At 56.1% G+C, this 12,639-nt stretch overlaps 1 protein-coding gene across 2 annotated transcripts; it reads right to left on the bottom strand.

Moving 5' to 3' along the window:
• Nucleotides 1–2: 2 nt before the first annotated feature.
• eloa (elongin A) lies at nucleotides 3–11,562 on the bottom strand. 2 transcript variants are annotated; one of them, XM_088602360.1, is made up of 12 exons: nucleotides 11,269–11,562; nucleotides 6,811–6,867; nucleotides 6,468–6,580; nucleotides 5,222–5,778; nucleotides 4,789–5,096; nucleotides 4,126–4,237; nucleotides 3,754–3,906; nucleotides 3,545–3,642; nucleotides 3,272–3,452; nucleotides 2,755–2,890; nucleotides 2,108–2,262; nucleotides 3–1,783 (listed from the first exon to the last, which is right to left on the bottom strand). In XM_088602360.1, the coding sequence occupies exons 1-12, from the start codon at nucleotides 11,338–11,340 to the stop codon at nucleotides 1,722–1,724; spliced, it is 2,004 nt and encodes a 667-aa protein (XP_088458486.1). In that variant the 5' UTR covers nucleotides 11,341–11,562; the 3' UTR covers nucleotides 3–1,721. The 2 variants fall into 2 exon arrangements, with proteins under 2 accessions (XP_088458486.1, XP_088458487.1); XM_088602361.1 differs by having other exon boundaries at nucleotides 4,816–5,096.
• Between the last annotated feature and the right edge of the window lie 1,077 nt (nucleotides 11,563–12,639).

The following is a 12,639-nucleotide window of genomic DNA, read 5'->3' as shown; positions in this document are numbered from 1 at the left end:
AATTTGAGGGCAAAGAGTGAATAATTTTATTAAAAAGGTCAATAAAACATTTAATAAAATCTAATAAAATTACTAATTTGATCCACTCCTATTTGATATTCAGTACACGGATCTGTGATGCGTCCTGTTTAATAAATACTGTGACAGAGCAAACTGCAGTTTGGACACTCTCTCCATGGCAACAGTAACTCTAAGCCCTGACTAGAGAGAGACCGTCCCACACTCGGCTCTGCCCCTGTCCCGCTCCCTCCCAGTGTCACTGCTGCGGGGCGGGAATGAGGCCACAGGAGGAGAGCAGCTGTATCGGGGTGAGTACCAGTGTGCATCTGAGTGCGTCCAGCAAGGTCTGAGTGTAGGTGTGCATCTGAGTGCGTCTGGCCAGGTCTGAGCTTCGGTGTGTATGTGAATGCATGTGCGTCTGGTCAGGTCTGGGTGCAGATGCATATCTTAGTGTGTCCTGCCACGTCTGAGCGCTGGTGCTTATCTGCATATCTGAGTGCGTCTGACCAGGTCCGTGCACTTGTTTGTATGCAAGTGCCTCTAGCCAGAGCTGAGGGCTGGCGCTTGTCTATGTGCATCTGGCCAGGTCTGAGCACAGGTGCGTAGGTGTGAGCGTCTGGCCAGGTCTGGGTGCAGGTGCGTATCTGGTACTAGGTCTGTGCACTTGTGTGTATCCGAGTGTGTCTGGCCAGGTCTGAGCGCAGGTGTGTATCTGCGAGCGTCTGGCCAGGTCTAAAACCAGGTGTGTATCAGTGAGCGTTTGGCCAGGTCTGAGTGCAGGTGCGTATCCGAGTGTGTCTGGCCAGGTCTGAGCGCAGGTGTGTATCTGCGAGCGTCTGGCCAGGTCTAAAACCAGGTGTGTATCAGTGAGCGTTTGGCCAGGTCTGAGTGCAGGTGCGTATCCAAGTGTGTCTGGCCAGGTCTGAGCGCAGGTGTGTATCTGCGAGCGTCTGGCCAGGTCTAAAACCAGGTGTGTATCAGTGAGCGTCTGGCCAGGTCTGAGTGCAGGTGCGTATCCGAGTGCGTCTGGCCAGGTCTGAGCGCAGGTGCGTATCTGTGAGCATCTGGCCAGGACTGAGCGCAGGAGCGTATCTGTGAGTGTCTGGCCAGGTCCGAGCACAGGTGCGAATCTGTGAGTGTCTGGTCTGTGTGTGTGATCTCACTTCTAGCCTTCCTGCTCCTCCAGGAGGTTTCCAGTGTTCACTGGTTCCTTAAATCCCAGTCCTGAACTCTTAATAGAAGAAGTAAGTTACCTTAATTAGGACCCATCAGTTTTTTTAGCTCTGAAACCACGGGGAGATTTTCAAGTTAACTGTAAAAATACAAATTTCATCTTGAAATCTGCAGTGTTCATTTTCTGAAGAGCTGAGTAACAGTCCTGAAAGGTCAGCGCAGTGCAGGTCCAGGGAGATGAAGGGGCTCAGGAGAGGGCCCTGGACAGGGACCAGTGTCTCAGTTCTGCAGGCATCACTGGTGTCTGTGGCCAGGGACTGAAGGTCAGCTTCACTGGACCACGCGCAGAGCCACGAGCCGCCGTGATGAAGTGACTGAGATCCCTCAAGCAGAAGGCTGTGGAAATGCACTGAGCTGCCCCCTCTTCCTCCCGGGGGGTGGGGCATTTCAAGGAAAAGGGGGCATCATCTGGGGTCTGGAGGATATTGGGGAAGTCTCCCAGGACTCACGGCAGGTACAGAAGGAGGGGTACAGGGTCATTGCAGTCTCTATCGTCTGGAGAACCTGTTCTTGAAAGCTTTGATAGTTTTGGCCATCATGGGGGCGATCTCTGAAAGACAGACAAGGCAGGAGTGAGACAGACACATGTCCCCAGCTCTCCCTGCAGAACACACCCAGGTCTGCCTGTCCACTCGTTAATGACCTGATTCACGAGCCCCGAGGAGTCTCGCTCAGCGCTACCTCCCTGCCCAGCCTCATCTGCAAGCACCCCCAAAACTAAAGAGACTCCCTTTCCCTGGAGAGGCTGTGTATTCCCCAAAACAAAACACGTCCAGTCACCGTTCGGACATCAGCTCTTCTCTCCTGCAAGACCCTGGTGCAGTTTGCTCTGGGCAGCACCAGAGACAACAGCCCTGCGGCGGCAGACACTCACTCTTGACCTGGGGCTTGCTGCTGGCGTTGTGGCCCACCACTGCAGATGCACCGCCCCCCGAGGAGGAGCGGGGTACCTCAGGGGGACTACTGTGGGACGAGAACTGGGCTGAGGACTCACTGAACTGGGAGCTGTAGGACTGGGCTGGCCTGATCCTGAGAGAGAGACAGAGGGGTTGATACACACACACTGGACAGTAGCACTGCACTGAGAGAGACAGAGGGGTTGACACACACACACTGGACAGTAGCACTGCACTGAGAGAGACAGAGGGGTTGACACACACACACTGGACAGTAACACTGCACTGAGAGAGACAGAGGGGTTGACACACACACTGGACAGTAACACTGCACTGAGAGAGACAGAGGGGTTGACACACACACTGGACAGTAACACTGCACTGAGAGAGACAGAGGGGTTGACACACACACACTGGACAGTAACACTGCACTGAGAGAGACAGAGGGGTTGACACACACACACTGGACAGTAACACTGCACTGAGAGAGACAGAGGGGTTGACACACACACACTGGACAGTAACACTGCACTGAGAGAGACAGAGGGGTTGACACACACACTGGACAGTAATGCCACACGGAGAGTGAGGAATGAGGAGGAGGAGGGGGCTGCGCGTGTCTCACCGGGCTGGGGCGCAGGAGGAGGAAGAGGAGGCGCTGGCACTGCTGCTGGACGCTGTGCCAAATCGCTCCTGTCGCCGCCGGACATCACGGGGGGGCTTCACTGCCGAGTTCACAAACGCCATCTTCACCTGCCGCCCTGGGGCACACAGTGAGGGCACGGTGAGGGGACAGCTAACAGTGAGGGGTCAGTGAGGGCACAGCTGGCGCAGTGAGGGGTCAGTGAGGGGACAGCTGGCGCAGTGAGGGGTCAGTGAGGGGACAGTGAGGGGCAGCTGGCGCAGTGAGGGGTCAGTGAGGGGTCAGTGAAGGCACAGCTGGCACAGTGAGGGCACAGCTGGCGCAGTGAGGGGTCAGTGAGGGCACAGCTGGCACAGTGAGGGCACAGCTGGCGCAGTGAGGGGTCAGTGAGGGCACAGCTGGCACAGTGAGGGCACAGCTGGCGCAGTGAGGGGTCAGTGAGGGGACAGCTGGCACAGTGAGGGGTCAGTGAGGGCACAGCTGGCACAGTGAGGAGCACCTTTTGGCCGGTTGGCGTGTGCAGAGCTGATGTTCTGCGTGAGCATCCTCAGCCTCTCCTCTCTCTCGTCATGGAGCCGGAGGTACATCTCTCTCCACGACTCGTACTCCTGCGGAGACTCCCGGCGGAAATCCCGCTGGCAGTGTCGCATCCACAGCTCGTCCGACTCCTCCATGAAGCACTGAGACAGGAGGCAGGGTGTCAGGGTGTCAGGGTGTCAGGGCGGCGGGGGGCGAGCACGGCGGGGCCGGCGGCGCAGAGACACTCCGGTACCTGGTTGCACTGCTCTATCCGGTACAGCTGCTCCGGGGTGCACCTCTCCAGCACTGGCTCCAGGATCTCGTAGGGCACCCCACCCACCTCGTCGATCGCTGCAGAGCAGAGCAGGGGAATAGCTCAGCAGCAGACTGAGACAGTGAGGACAGAGCCTGCAGACTGCCCAGGGGCAGGAAAGCGTTGTACTTTTGGGAGTGGTTACTCACAGTCAATGTTGTTCTGTAGCACGCGGATGCACTGCTCAAACAGGCTCATCATTTTGGGCAGGTATGCGGTCTTAGAGCCGGAGTACACCGCCATCTTGGAATTGAAGCGCCGTCCAGTGAAGCCTGCGTCCTCTTCGTCACATGACACAGGAACTGGGGGGAGAGAGAGACAGCAGCTCAGACACACCTGGAGCTCAGCTGCACAGAGAGAGAGACAGCAGCTCAGACACACCTGGAGCTCAGCTGCACAGAGAGAGAGACAGCAGCTCAGACACACCTGGAGCTCAGCTGCACAGAGAGAGAGACAGCAGCTCAGACACACCTGGAGCTCAGCTGCACAGCACTCAGAGAGAGGCACACAGGCGGGGGTACCTTTGCGTCTCTGGGGCGACAGCGGGGTTAAGTCGAGCGAGGGCAGTGGGCGGTAGTTAGGCTGGATCGCAGGAAGAGGGATGTCCGGGAGAGTGGGGACTACATCCACGACCTGGGAGAGACGGAGAGCTGTCTGTGGCAACAGTAAACACTCCCCTGCCCATCTCCTCGCTGCCTGGAGACCATACAACACAGACGCCCTGTGCAGTACATGATTGTGAAGCAGGACAGGATATAACCAGGCAGCGATGTCTCAACCCTTCTCCTGGAGCCATGTGCGGCTCAGGAAGTCAGCTGTTGAAACAGCTGTGTAGCAACCTGGCGGGACATCAGAGGGCACCCACCACCTCAACCACCTCCAGAGGGCGCCAACAGCATCAGCCACCACCAGAGGGCGCCCACCACCCCAGCCACCACCAGAGGGCGCCAACAGCATCAGCCACCACCAGAGGGCGCCAACAGCATCAGCCACCACCAGAGGGCGCCCACCACCCCAGCCACCACCAGAGGGCGCCAACAGCATCAGCCACCTCCAGAGGGCGCCAACAGCATCAGCCACCACCAGAGGGCGCCCACCACCCCTGCCACCACCAGAGGGCGCCAACAGCATCAGCCACCAACAGAGTCGTCAGCACATACAGCAGTGTTTGTCCAGATGCTCACCAGTGCAGCCGGCGAGGCTGTCCGTACCTTCCTGCGTTTCTCGGGCGCAGGCGGCGAGGCTGCGGGGGCGGGGGGGGCTCTGGGCCGCTGCCTCTGGCGCCCGTTGGCCTTGCTGGGTGCGGCAGCGGCTTTGGGGGGGGCAGCAGAGGGGGGCCGGGGGGGCTTCTTCTTCTTCTTCCCGGGTGGGGGGGCGTCGTAGTTGAGGAAGGACTCGAAGGACATGGTGGGCGCCTCGAAGGCCTCCTCCTCCTCCTCAACAGCGCCCCCTCTGGAGGCCGGCTTGGGCCGGTCCTGGGCCTGGGGCTTCGCTGGGGGAGAGGGAGAGAGGGGTTACTGCTGCTTCAGCAGACTTCACTCTTACTGCCCCCCCCATCCTCTCTTACCCCTCCCGTCCACTGTGTGCCCCTCTCCCGCCCCAGCAGCACGGTCTTACCCTCCACGCCGCCCCTCTTCTCACTCTTGCCCTCCCTCTCTGCCTTGTGGGGGGGGTCAGATGGGCCACGGGGCTGCAGGGGCCGGCTCTGTTTCGGGGGTTTGTCTTTGGCGCCGCCCTGGTGGTCGGCCTCCTTACTGCGCTTCTTCACCTCGCCACTGCCTCTGCCCTGGGGCTTGTCCCCATGACGACGCTCCTTGTCCTTGTCCCGGTCCCGCTCCCCATGAGCGCTCCGATCCCTGTGGGGGTCCTTGTGCGGTTTGGGCGTCTGTGCAGAATGCCTGATCTCCCTGCGGGGGCTTAGGGGCGGCTCTTCTTCCGCAGGACTCTCGAACCCCTCTGACTGGTAACCCCCCTGGACGCTGTGGCTGTGTGGGGGGCTGTAGTGGTGTTGGGGGGGAGAGGGCGAGTAACTAGTGTGGTATTCTCTCTCCTCTTCCTCCTCCTCCGGCTCCTCCTCCCTGGGGTGCTGGTCTTCTGGGGAGGGCTCCTTCACGCGTTTCCGCCCACTCTCCCCTCCTCTGGAATGGGGCCGTCCCTCCCTGGCACTGCTGGGCCTGGGCAGGGAGAGACATCGGACAGATTGGACAGACGTGCCAGCTGTACAGGGAGAGAGGCTGGAGCTCAGACACATCTGGAGCTCAGACACACCTGGAGCTGAGCTCCACAGAGAGAGAGGCTGGAGCTCAGACACACCTGGAGCTGAGCTGCACAGAGAGAGAGGCTGGAGCTCAGACACATCTGGAGCTCAGCTGCACAGAGAGAGAGGCTGGAGCTCAGACACACCTGGAGCTCCGCTGCACAGAGAGAGAGGCTGGAGCTCAGACACACCTGGAGCTCAGCTGCACAGAGAGAGAGGCTGGAGCTCAGACACATCTGGAGCTCAGCTGCACAGAGAGAGAGGCTGGAGCTCAGACACACCTGGAGCTCCGCTGCACAGAGAGAGAGGCTGGAGCTCAGACACACCTGGAGCTCAGCTGCACAGAGAGAGAGGCTGGAGCTCAGACACACCTGGAGCTCCGCTGCACAGAGAGAGAGGCTGGAGCTCAGACACACCTGGAGCTCAGCTGCACAGAGAGAGAGGCTGGAGCTCAGACACACCTGGAGCTCAGCTGCACAGAGAGAGAGGCTGGAGCTCAGACACACCTGGAGCTGAGCTGTCAGAACAGACTCCACTACAGACTCACTCTCCAGCCCAATTCACTCTGCTCCCCCCTCCCAGTTCTCCAGCATTCCCAGTACGCACCTGTCCACCGCCTGAGGCACCAGCTTCTTCCACTTGGCCACCAGGCTCTTGGCCGTCTCCCCCACATGCTCATGCTTCCTCAGGGAGTTCACTGCCTTGCCCACCCCTGTCTCCTGCAGGCAGAGAGGGAGAAGGTAAGAGGAAGAATACGGTCCAGCATGAGGGAGGAAGAGTACTGTCCGCAGCGAGGGAGGAAGAGTACTGTCTGCAGTGAGGGAGGAAGAGTACTGTCTGCAGTGAGGGAAGAAAAATACTGTCCACAGTAAGGGAGGAAGAGTACTGTCTGCAGTGAGGGAGGAAGAGTACTGTCCGCAGCGAGGGAGGAAGAGTGCGAGTCTCTCACCACCAGGATGTCCACAGTGATGGGGAGCTCTCCCAGCCTCTTCAGAGTCTTGAGCAGCTGCATAGACACAGAGAAAACAAACAACATCAGGACTCAGCGGGCCCAGGCGGGCCGGTCCAGACCCAGCGGGCCCAGGCGGGCCGGTCTGGGCCCAGCGCAGATATAACTGATCGATTCATAAAAACTGGGGTTTGATTAACTCAGAGCAGAGGCTGGGACACTGCCCAGGCTTCACATATAAAATGTCTTTATTTACACTCAGCACATAATTATAATTCCTTACACTAATATAGCGCTTATCTGCACACAGCGCTCAAAGCTCCTTACAGGTTGTGGGGATCCCCTCCAGCACCAGCAGTGTGCAGCCCCACCTGGATGATGCGCCAGTCCGCTCCCCGCACACCAGCTCTCAGTGGGGAGGAGAGCAAGAGAGGACAGCGTGTAAGATGTCTCACGTCCGTTTTTGTCTTTTCCTCTCTTTATGCTGTCTTTTACACTGTTAGCTGTACACAATGCTTGCTCGATGATCAGCTATGACCGACAAACGCTAATGGACATAAGATCGACTGTCGGCTCAGCGAGGTCTGCACCCAATATGGCAATGGATTACCTGGCCTACAGTTTCAAGCGCACCTGTTCCCGAGGGCAACGGTGCAGTAAGAGAGGTAGGCGGGTCGGGGTCTTGGTTAGACTGAGACAACGCTGGAATCGCCCTGTGCTTCCGAGCAAGTTCGATCCCTGGACAAGCTGCACGGGCTGCAGCCCCTCCGGACACCGCTGTCGATCCGAGAGGGTTTTCCGTGCTCCGTCAGGACAGGACAACGGACTCGGGGAAGATCAGGGTGGAGGAATAACTCCTGGTGCACAGACCAGTTCATCGTCACGCCCCCACATCCTGAACACCTGACAATTAAATGTCGCCCCTTCTATGTACACCAGTGTACACTGGTCCTCACGGCGGTGTGTACTGCGCCGCAGAGCCCTGGAGGAGCTACACCAACACCTAGGCAGACATGAGAACTCACCCCGAGGACTCATCCGTCACAGCGGGGGATCAGAAGAAACTCAAGCCTAACCTGCATCAGCACATCGACTGCCCGACGCGCAAAACAAACACGTTGGACAGTGTTTACACTCCCCTCCAGGATGGCTACAAAGCCCTCCCCCAACCTCCTTTCGGCAAATCCGATCACACCTCCATCCTGCTACTCCCTGCCTGTAGGCAGAAACTCCAGCAGGAGAAGCCTGTGACAGGGACCACCCAGCGCCGGTCGGAGGAATCGGACCCTGTTCTAAGCCACTGCTTTGCCACCCCTGACTGGCAGATTTTTTGTGAAGCTGCAGGGAACTACATTAATCTGTACACAGACTACACTACTGGCTACATCAGCAAATGTACAGAAGATGTTGTCCCAAGGATCACTGTTCGCACATACCCAAATCAGAAAGATCACTTTAATTTCTTGTATGAGGAATCTGTCTTTTCTCATACCCCAGCTTGCTCTCCATGAGACACACAGACAGGGAGAGAAGCTGGGGGTCAGAGCGTAGGGTCAGCCATTTATACGGCGCCCCTGGAGCAGTTGGGGTTAAGGGCCTTGCTCAGGGGCTCAACAGAGTAGAATTCCTCTGCCGGCCGCGGGATTCGAACCGGCAACCTTCCCCAGGGCTGCTTATTCAGCCCTCACCTCTACTCCCTCTTCACCCACGACTGCGTCGCCAGGAACAAAACAGACTCCATCATTAAGTTTGCGGATGATACAACCATATCAAGCAGCCATATCACCCTGCAGCTCACAACTGGCAGCCCTCTGAAGCTCAGCAGGTGTGAGCCTGGTCAGTACCTGGATGGGAGACCTCCTGGGAAAAACTAAGGTTGCTGCTGGAAGAGGTGTTAATGGAGCAGTAGGGGGTGCTCACCCTGCAGTCTGTGTGGGTCCTAATGCCCCAGTATAGTGACGGGACACTATACTGTAAACAGGTGCTGTCCTTCAGATGAGATGTAAAACCGAGGTCCTGACTCTCTGTGGTCATTAAAAATCCCAGGGCGTTTCTAGAAAAGAGTAGGGGGGTAATCCCGGTGTCCTGGCCAAATTTCCCATTGGCCCTTATCAATCATGGCCTCCTAATAATCCCCATCTCTGAACTGGCTTCATCACTCTGCTCTCCTCCCCCCTGAGAGCTGGTGTGTGGTGAGTGTACTGGTGCACTATTGCTGTTGTCGCATCATCCAGGTGGGGCTGCACGCTGGTGGTGCTGGAGGGGATCCCCATTACCTGTAAAGTGCTTTGAGTGGAGTGTCCAGAAAAGCGCTATATTAGTGTAAGCAATAATATATTATTATTATTATTATTATTATTATTATTATTATTATTATTACAACGATCATCGGCTTGATCCCGAACAGTGATGAGTCCGCGTACAGGGAGGAGGCATGAAGTCAGGACAACCTTTCTCTCAACACCAGTAAAACTAAGCAGCTGATGGTAGACTACAGAAGCACCGAGGAACAGACCACACACCCATTCACATCAGCAGGTCCGCAGTGGAGAGAGTCAACAGTCTCATATTCCCAGGTGTCAACATCACAGACGATCTAACCTGGACCCACCACTCCAACCTCGTAGCCAAGACAGCACGGCAGCTTTCTCTGTCCGCAGATTAAAGAAGTTAATCCGTCTCACATCCTGACCAGCTTCTACAGCTGCACCACTGAGAGCATCCTACCCGGCTGCACCCCTGCCTGGTGTGGTAACTGCTCCGCCCGAGAGCTCAGGGTCCTCCAGAGGGGGGTGAAACCGGCGCCAAACGCCACCAGCTGCGCTACGGAACATCGGGGTAACTCCTCTGTTAGACGCCTCAAGAAGGCCAGGACTGTCCCCAGGGACCCCAGTCACTCTCACCACAACTTGCTCTCTCTGCTACCATCTGGGCACCGGTACCGAAGTGTCCGGACCAAGACCACCAAGTGTCGGAACAGCTTCTTTCCCCAGCAGTAAGACTCCTAAACAGCCAACCACAGCAGACGCCTGCAGTTACCCCAACGGCCGCTGGCGAACAGGCCCTCCTGTCACTCTCAGGACACATACCAAGAGCGCTAAATACCTCCTATCCCTGTGCTACTTTCGCACAATCTGTGATTGTATTGTAAATTGCAATTGTGTCATTTATTGTATTCTAATGTTAATCTAATACCTATAAATTCCTGTTCTTCTACTCTCCTGTCCATCTTAACGAGCTCGCGGACAAAGCATTTCACTGCCGACAACACCGCTCTGTGCTGTACTGTTCGTGCATCGATCAATAAACCTTGATTGATTGACTGATAGATTGATGAAGCCAGTTCAGAGATGGGGATTATTAGGAAGCCACGATTGGTAAGGGCCAATGGGTAATTTGGCCAGGACTCCGGGGTTACACCCCAACTCATCTCAAGAGACGCCCTGGGATTTTTAATGACCACAGAGAGTCAGGACCTCGGTTTTACATCTCATCCGAAAGACGGCGCCTGTTTACAGTATAGTGTCCCGTCACTATACTGGGGCATTAGGACCCACATAGACCGCAGGGTGAGAGCGCCCCCTACTGCTCCACTAACATCTCTTCCAGGAGCAACCTTAGTTTTTCCCAGGAAGTCTCCCATCCAGATACTCACACCTGCTGAGCTTCAATGGGCTGCCAGCTGTAAGCTGCAGGATGACATGGCTGCTGGCTCAGGGTTCGAACCTGCGTGGTTAGACCCTGTTGGATTTCGAGTCCAACACCTTAACCTCTCTGCCATCGCAGCCGACGAAAAACAGAACCTCTACACGATTGCGTGTGGTAGGTCTGTGGGTAAATCAGGCCTGCCTGCGCAAGCACTGCGCTGCACCCGGCTCAGGACTGCTCCTGTTTGTGCTTGGCGTTGTGCAGCAGCTGGAGGCCGCGCAGCTCGCGCACGCATCACGTACGTCCGCGCGCGCTGTCGTCGTCTACCACCTCGTGACGTCATGGACGAAACGGAAATTATGTTGTTATTGTCACTCAGTTTGCCCACGTCGGGGGGGAGGGGGAGACGGTCGGGGACTTGTGCGTGGAGTCTGTGTTTACGGCACGGATTGGGTCACCGTGGTAGTGCGCTGGAGAGCAGAGCGAGCACAACCGCCCCCCCCCCGGACAAGCGCTCGCTCCCGGCCGGACACTGACGGACAGGTCGATCCCGTGTCCAGATTTCCGGCGAGTGCTGCCGGCCGGACTCTGCGGCCGAGCGCCGTGCAGAGCTAGCACCCGTCTTGCCCGATACCGCAGACACGACCTGCGCTCCACAGACCGTCGCTTTATTACTATAAACCGTGACGTGATCTAGAAAAAAGACAGACAATCGACGCTACACTGTCCAGCTGGGAGGGCGATGCAATGCTGTCCGCCTACCCTGTCCCCGCTAGCACCCATGCCTTCCTCGGTAGCCCAGGTCTTTACCTTTCTGGGTTCCTGGTTGTCCGACAGCCTGGACTGCAGCCTGTCCACCGTTTCCAGCAAGTCCTCCGCCATCTTTACTGCTGGCACCCTCACCCGGAACGTGCTTAGCTGTGCCCTGCCGACGACGCAACGGAGTTGCCCTCACTGCCGCATGGCTTCATCCATGCCCACAGATGACATGGCGTGTGGGGGGAGGGCATGACTATCCCAGAAAGTACTAGATAGGCCAATTCTATTTATCACATGACCTTAAATGCGCTGACTGTTACACCATTTTACTGCGGTCACTCAGTACCTCACCAACTTTCCAGTTTTAACGATGAGATAAACAACGATTAACAACAACGTAAATTGCTTTTTTATACCTCACAATTATTTAGTACGTAACTGTTACAAATATCCTTTGGCTAGTGGGGCTGAAGCAAAATGACTGACGCTTGTTACATTTCCAGGGTAAACAGTAATTCTATGGTGTTCAGGAACGAAAGGTGCATTGTGGGATACCTGGGAGCGGAAATGGCTTGTAAACGTCATCAAAACCAATAGGAAGAGATTCTGTTTAGCTTTTATTTTTAAGTTTTTATTTAAACAGCAGAAATACAAAAAATGAGAAATACAGAAATAGGCAAACTTCACAGACCGAGGAATTTACCATTATTTACCATTTACCATTGGTGGTGATGGAGGGGATCCCCATTACCTGTAAAGCGCTTTGAGTGGAGTGTCCAGAAAAGCGCTATATAAGTGTAAGCAATTATTATTATTATTATTATTATGAAAGCTGAAAATAATGCTTTTTACATATTTCTATTGTATGTTTTGCCTTTTGATTCTTTAATCACACAAAGCAGGGTCCAGCCGGGACACCCTGTCCATCGCAGGACACACACACACCAGCATGACTCTGGACTGTGGGAGGAAACCGATGTGAATAGAGAACATGAGGAGAACATGCAAACTCCACACAGACACCCCACGTCCAGAATTGAACCCAGGGCCTCAGCGCTGTGGCACCGTCCTGCTCCCCAATCCCAGTCCACTGCGTGAATTTCTTTTGCACTGTTTTTACATGATTGAACAGGTCCCCCTGAGTGCTGAGACTGGGAGCTACTGTGTTTCTCAAGGGGGGGGGGGGAGATGGCTGTGGAGTTGATGTGATCTCTCTCCAGCGCTGGAAAACCTCAGCCTGGAGGAAAGGAACGGTGTCTCCTCACCTCTGAAAGTGCCCAGTAATAGTTCGGGAACGCCAGCGTCCTGCACCCTCCTTCTTGTGCTGGTCAGGGGGCAGGCCGTGTGTGTCTGGGGCGGCGTGTCCAGTCCTGCGCTGCCCCGTCAGAGCTGGACAAAAACACAGCTGAACAAGCACAACTG

Source organism: Lepisosteus platostomus, chromosome 13 (genome assembly GCF_059453375.1).
Source record: "Lepisosteus platostomus isolate fLepPlt1 chromosome 13, fLepPlt1.hap1, whole genome shotgun sequence".
NCBI classification, from domain to species: Eukaryota; Metazoa; Chordata; class Actinopteri; order Semionotiformes; family Lepisosteidae; genus Lepisosteus; species Lepisosteus platostomus.
Note: the sequence above shows the minus strand (reverse complement) of the source record. Positions and strands in the feature narration are given on the sequence as shown.

What these genes read in the sequence shown, in the direction of transcription:
- eloa (XM_088602360.1), bottom strand. Translation starts at nt 11,340, where the DNA reads ATGGCGGAGGACTTGCTGGAAACGGTGGACAGGCTGCAGTCCAGGCTG. An exon ending in GTGCCTCAGGCGGTGGACAG is followed by an intron (nt 5,779 to 6,467) that starts GTGCGTACTGGG and finishes CTCCCTGCCCAG; the next exon opens with GCCCAGCAGTGCCAGGGAGG. An exon ending in GTCGCCCCAGAGACGCAAAG is followed by an intron (nt 3,907 to 4,125) that starts GTACCCCCGCCT and finishes CTCTCCCCCCAG; the next exon opens with TTCCTGTGTCATGTGACGAA.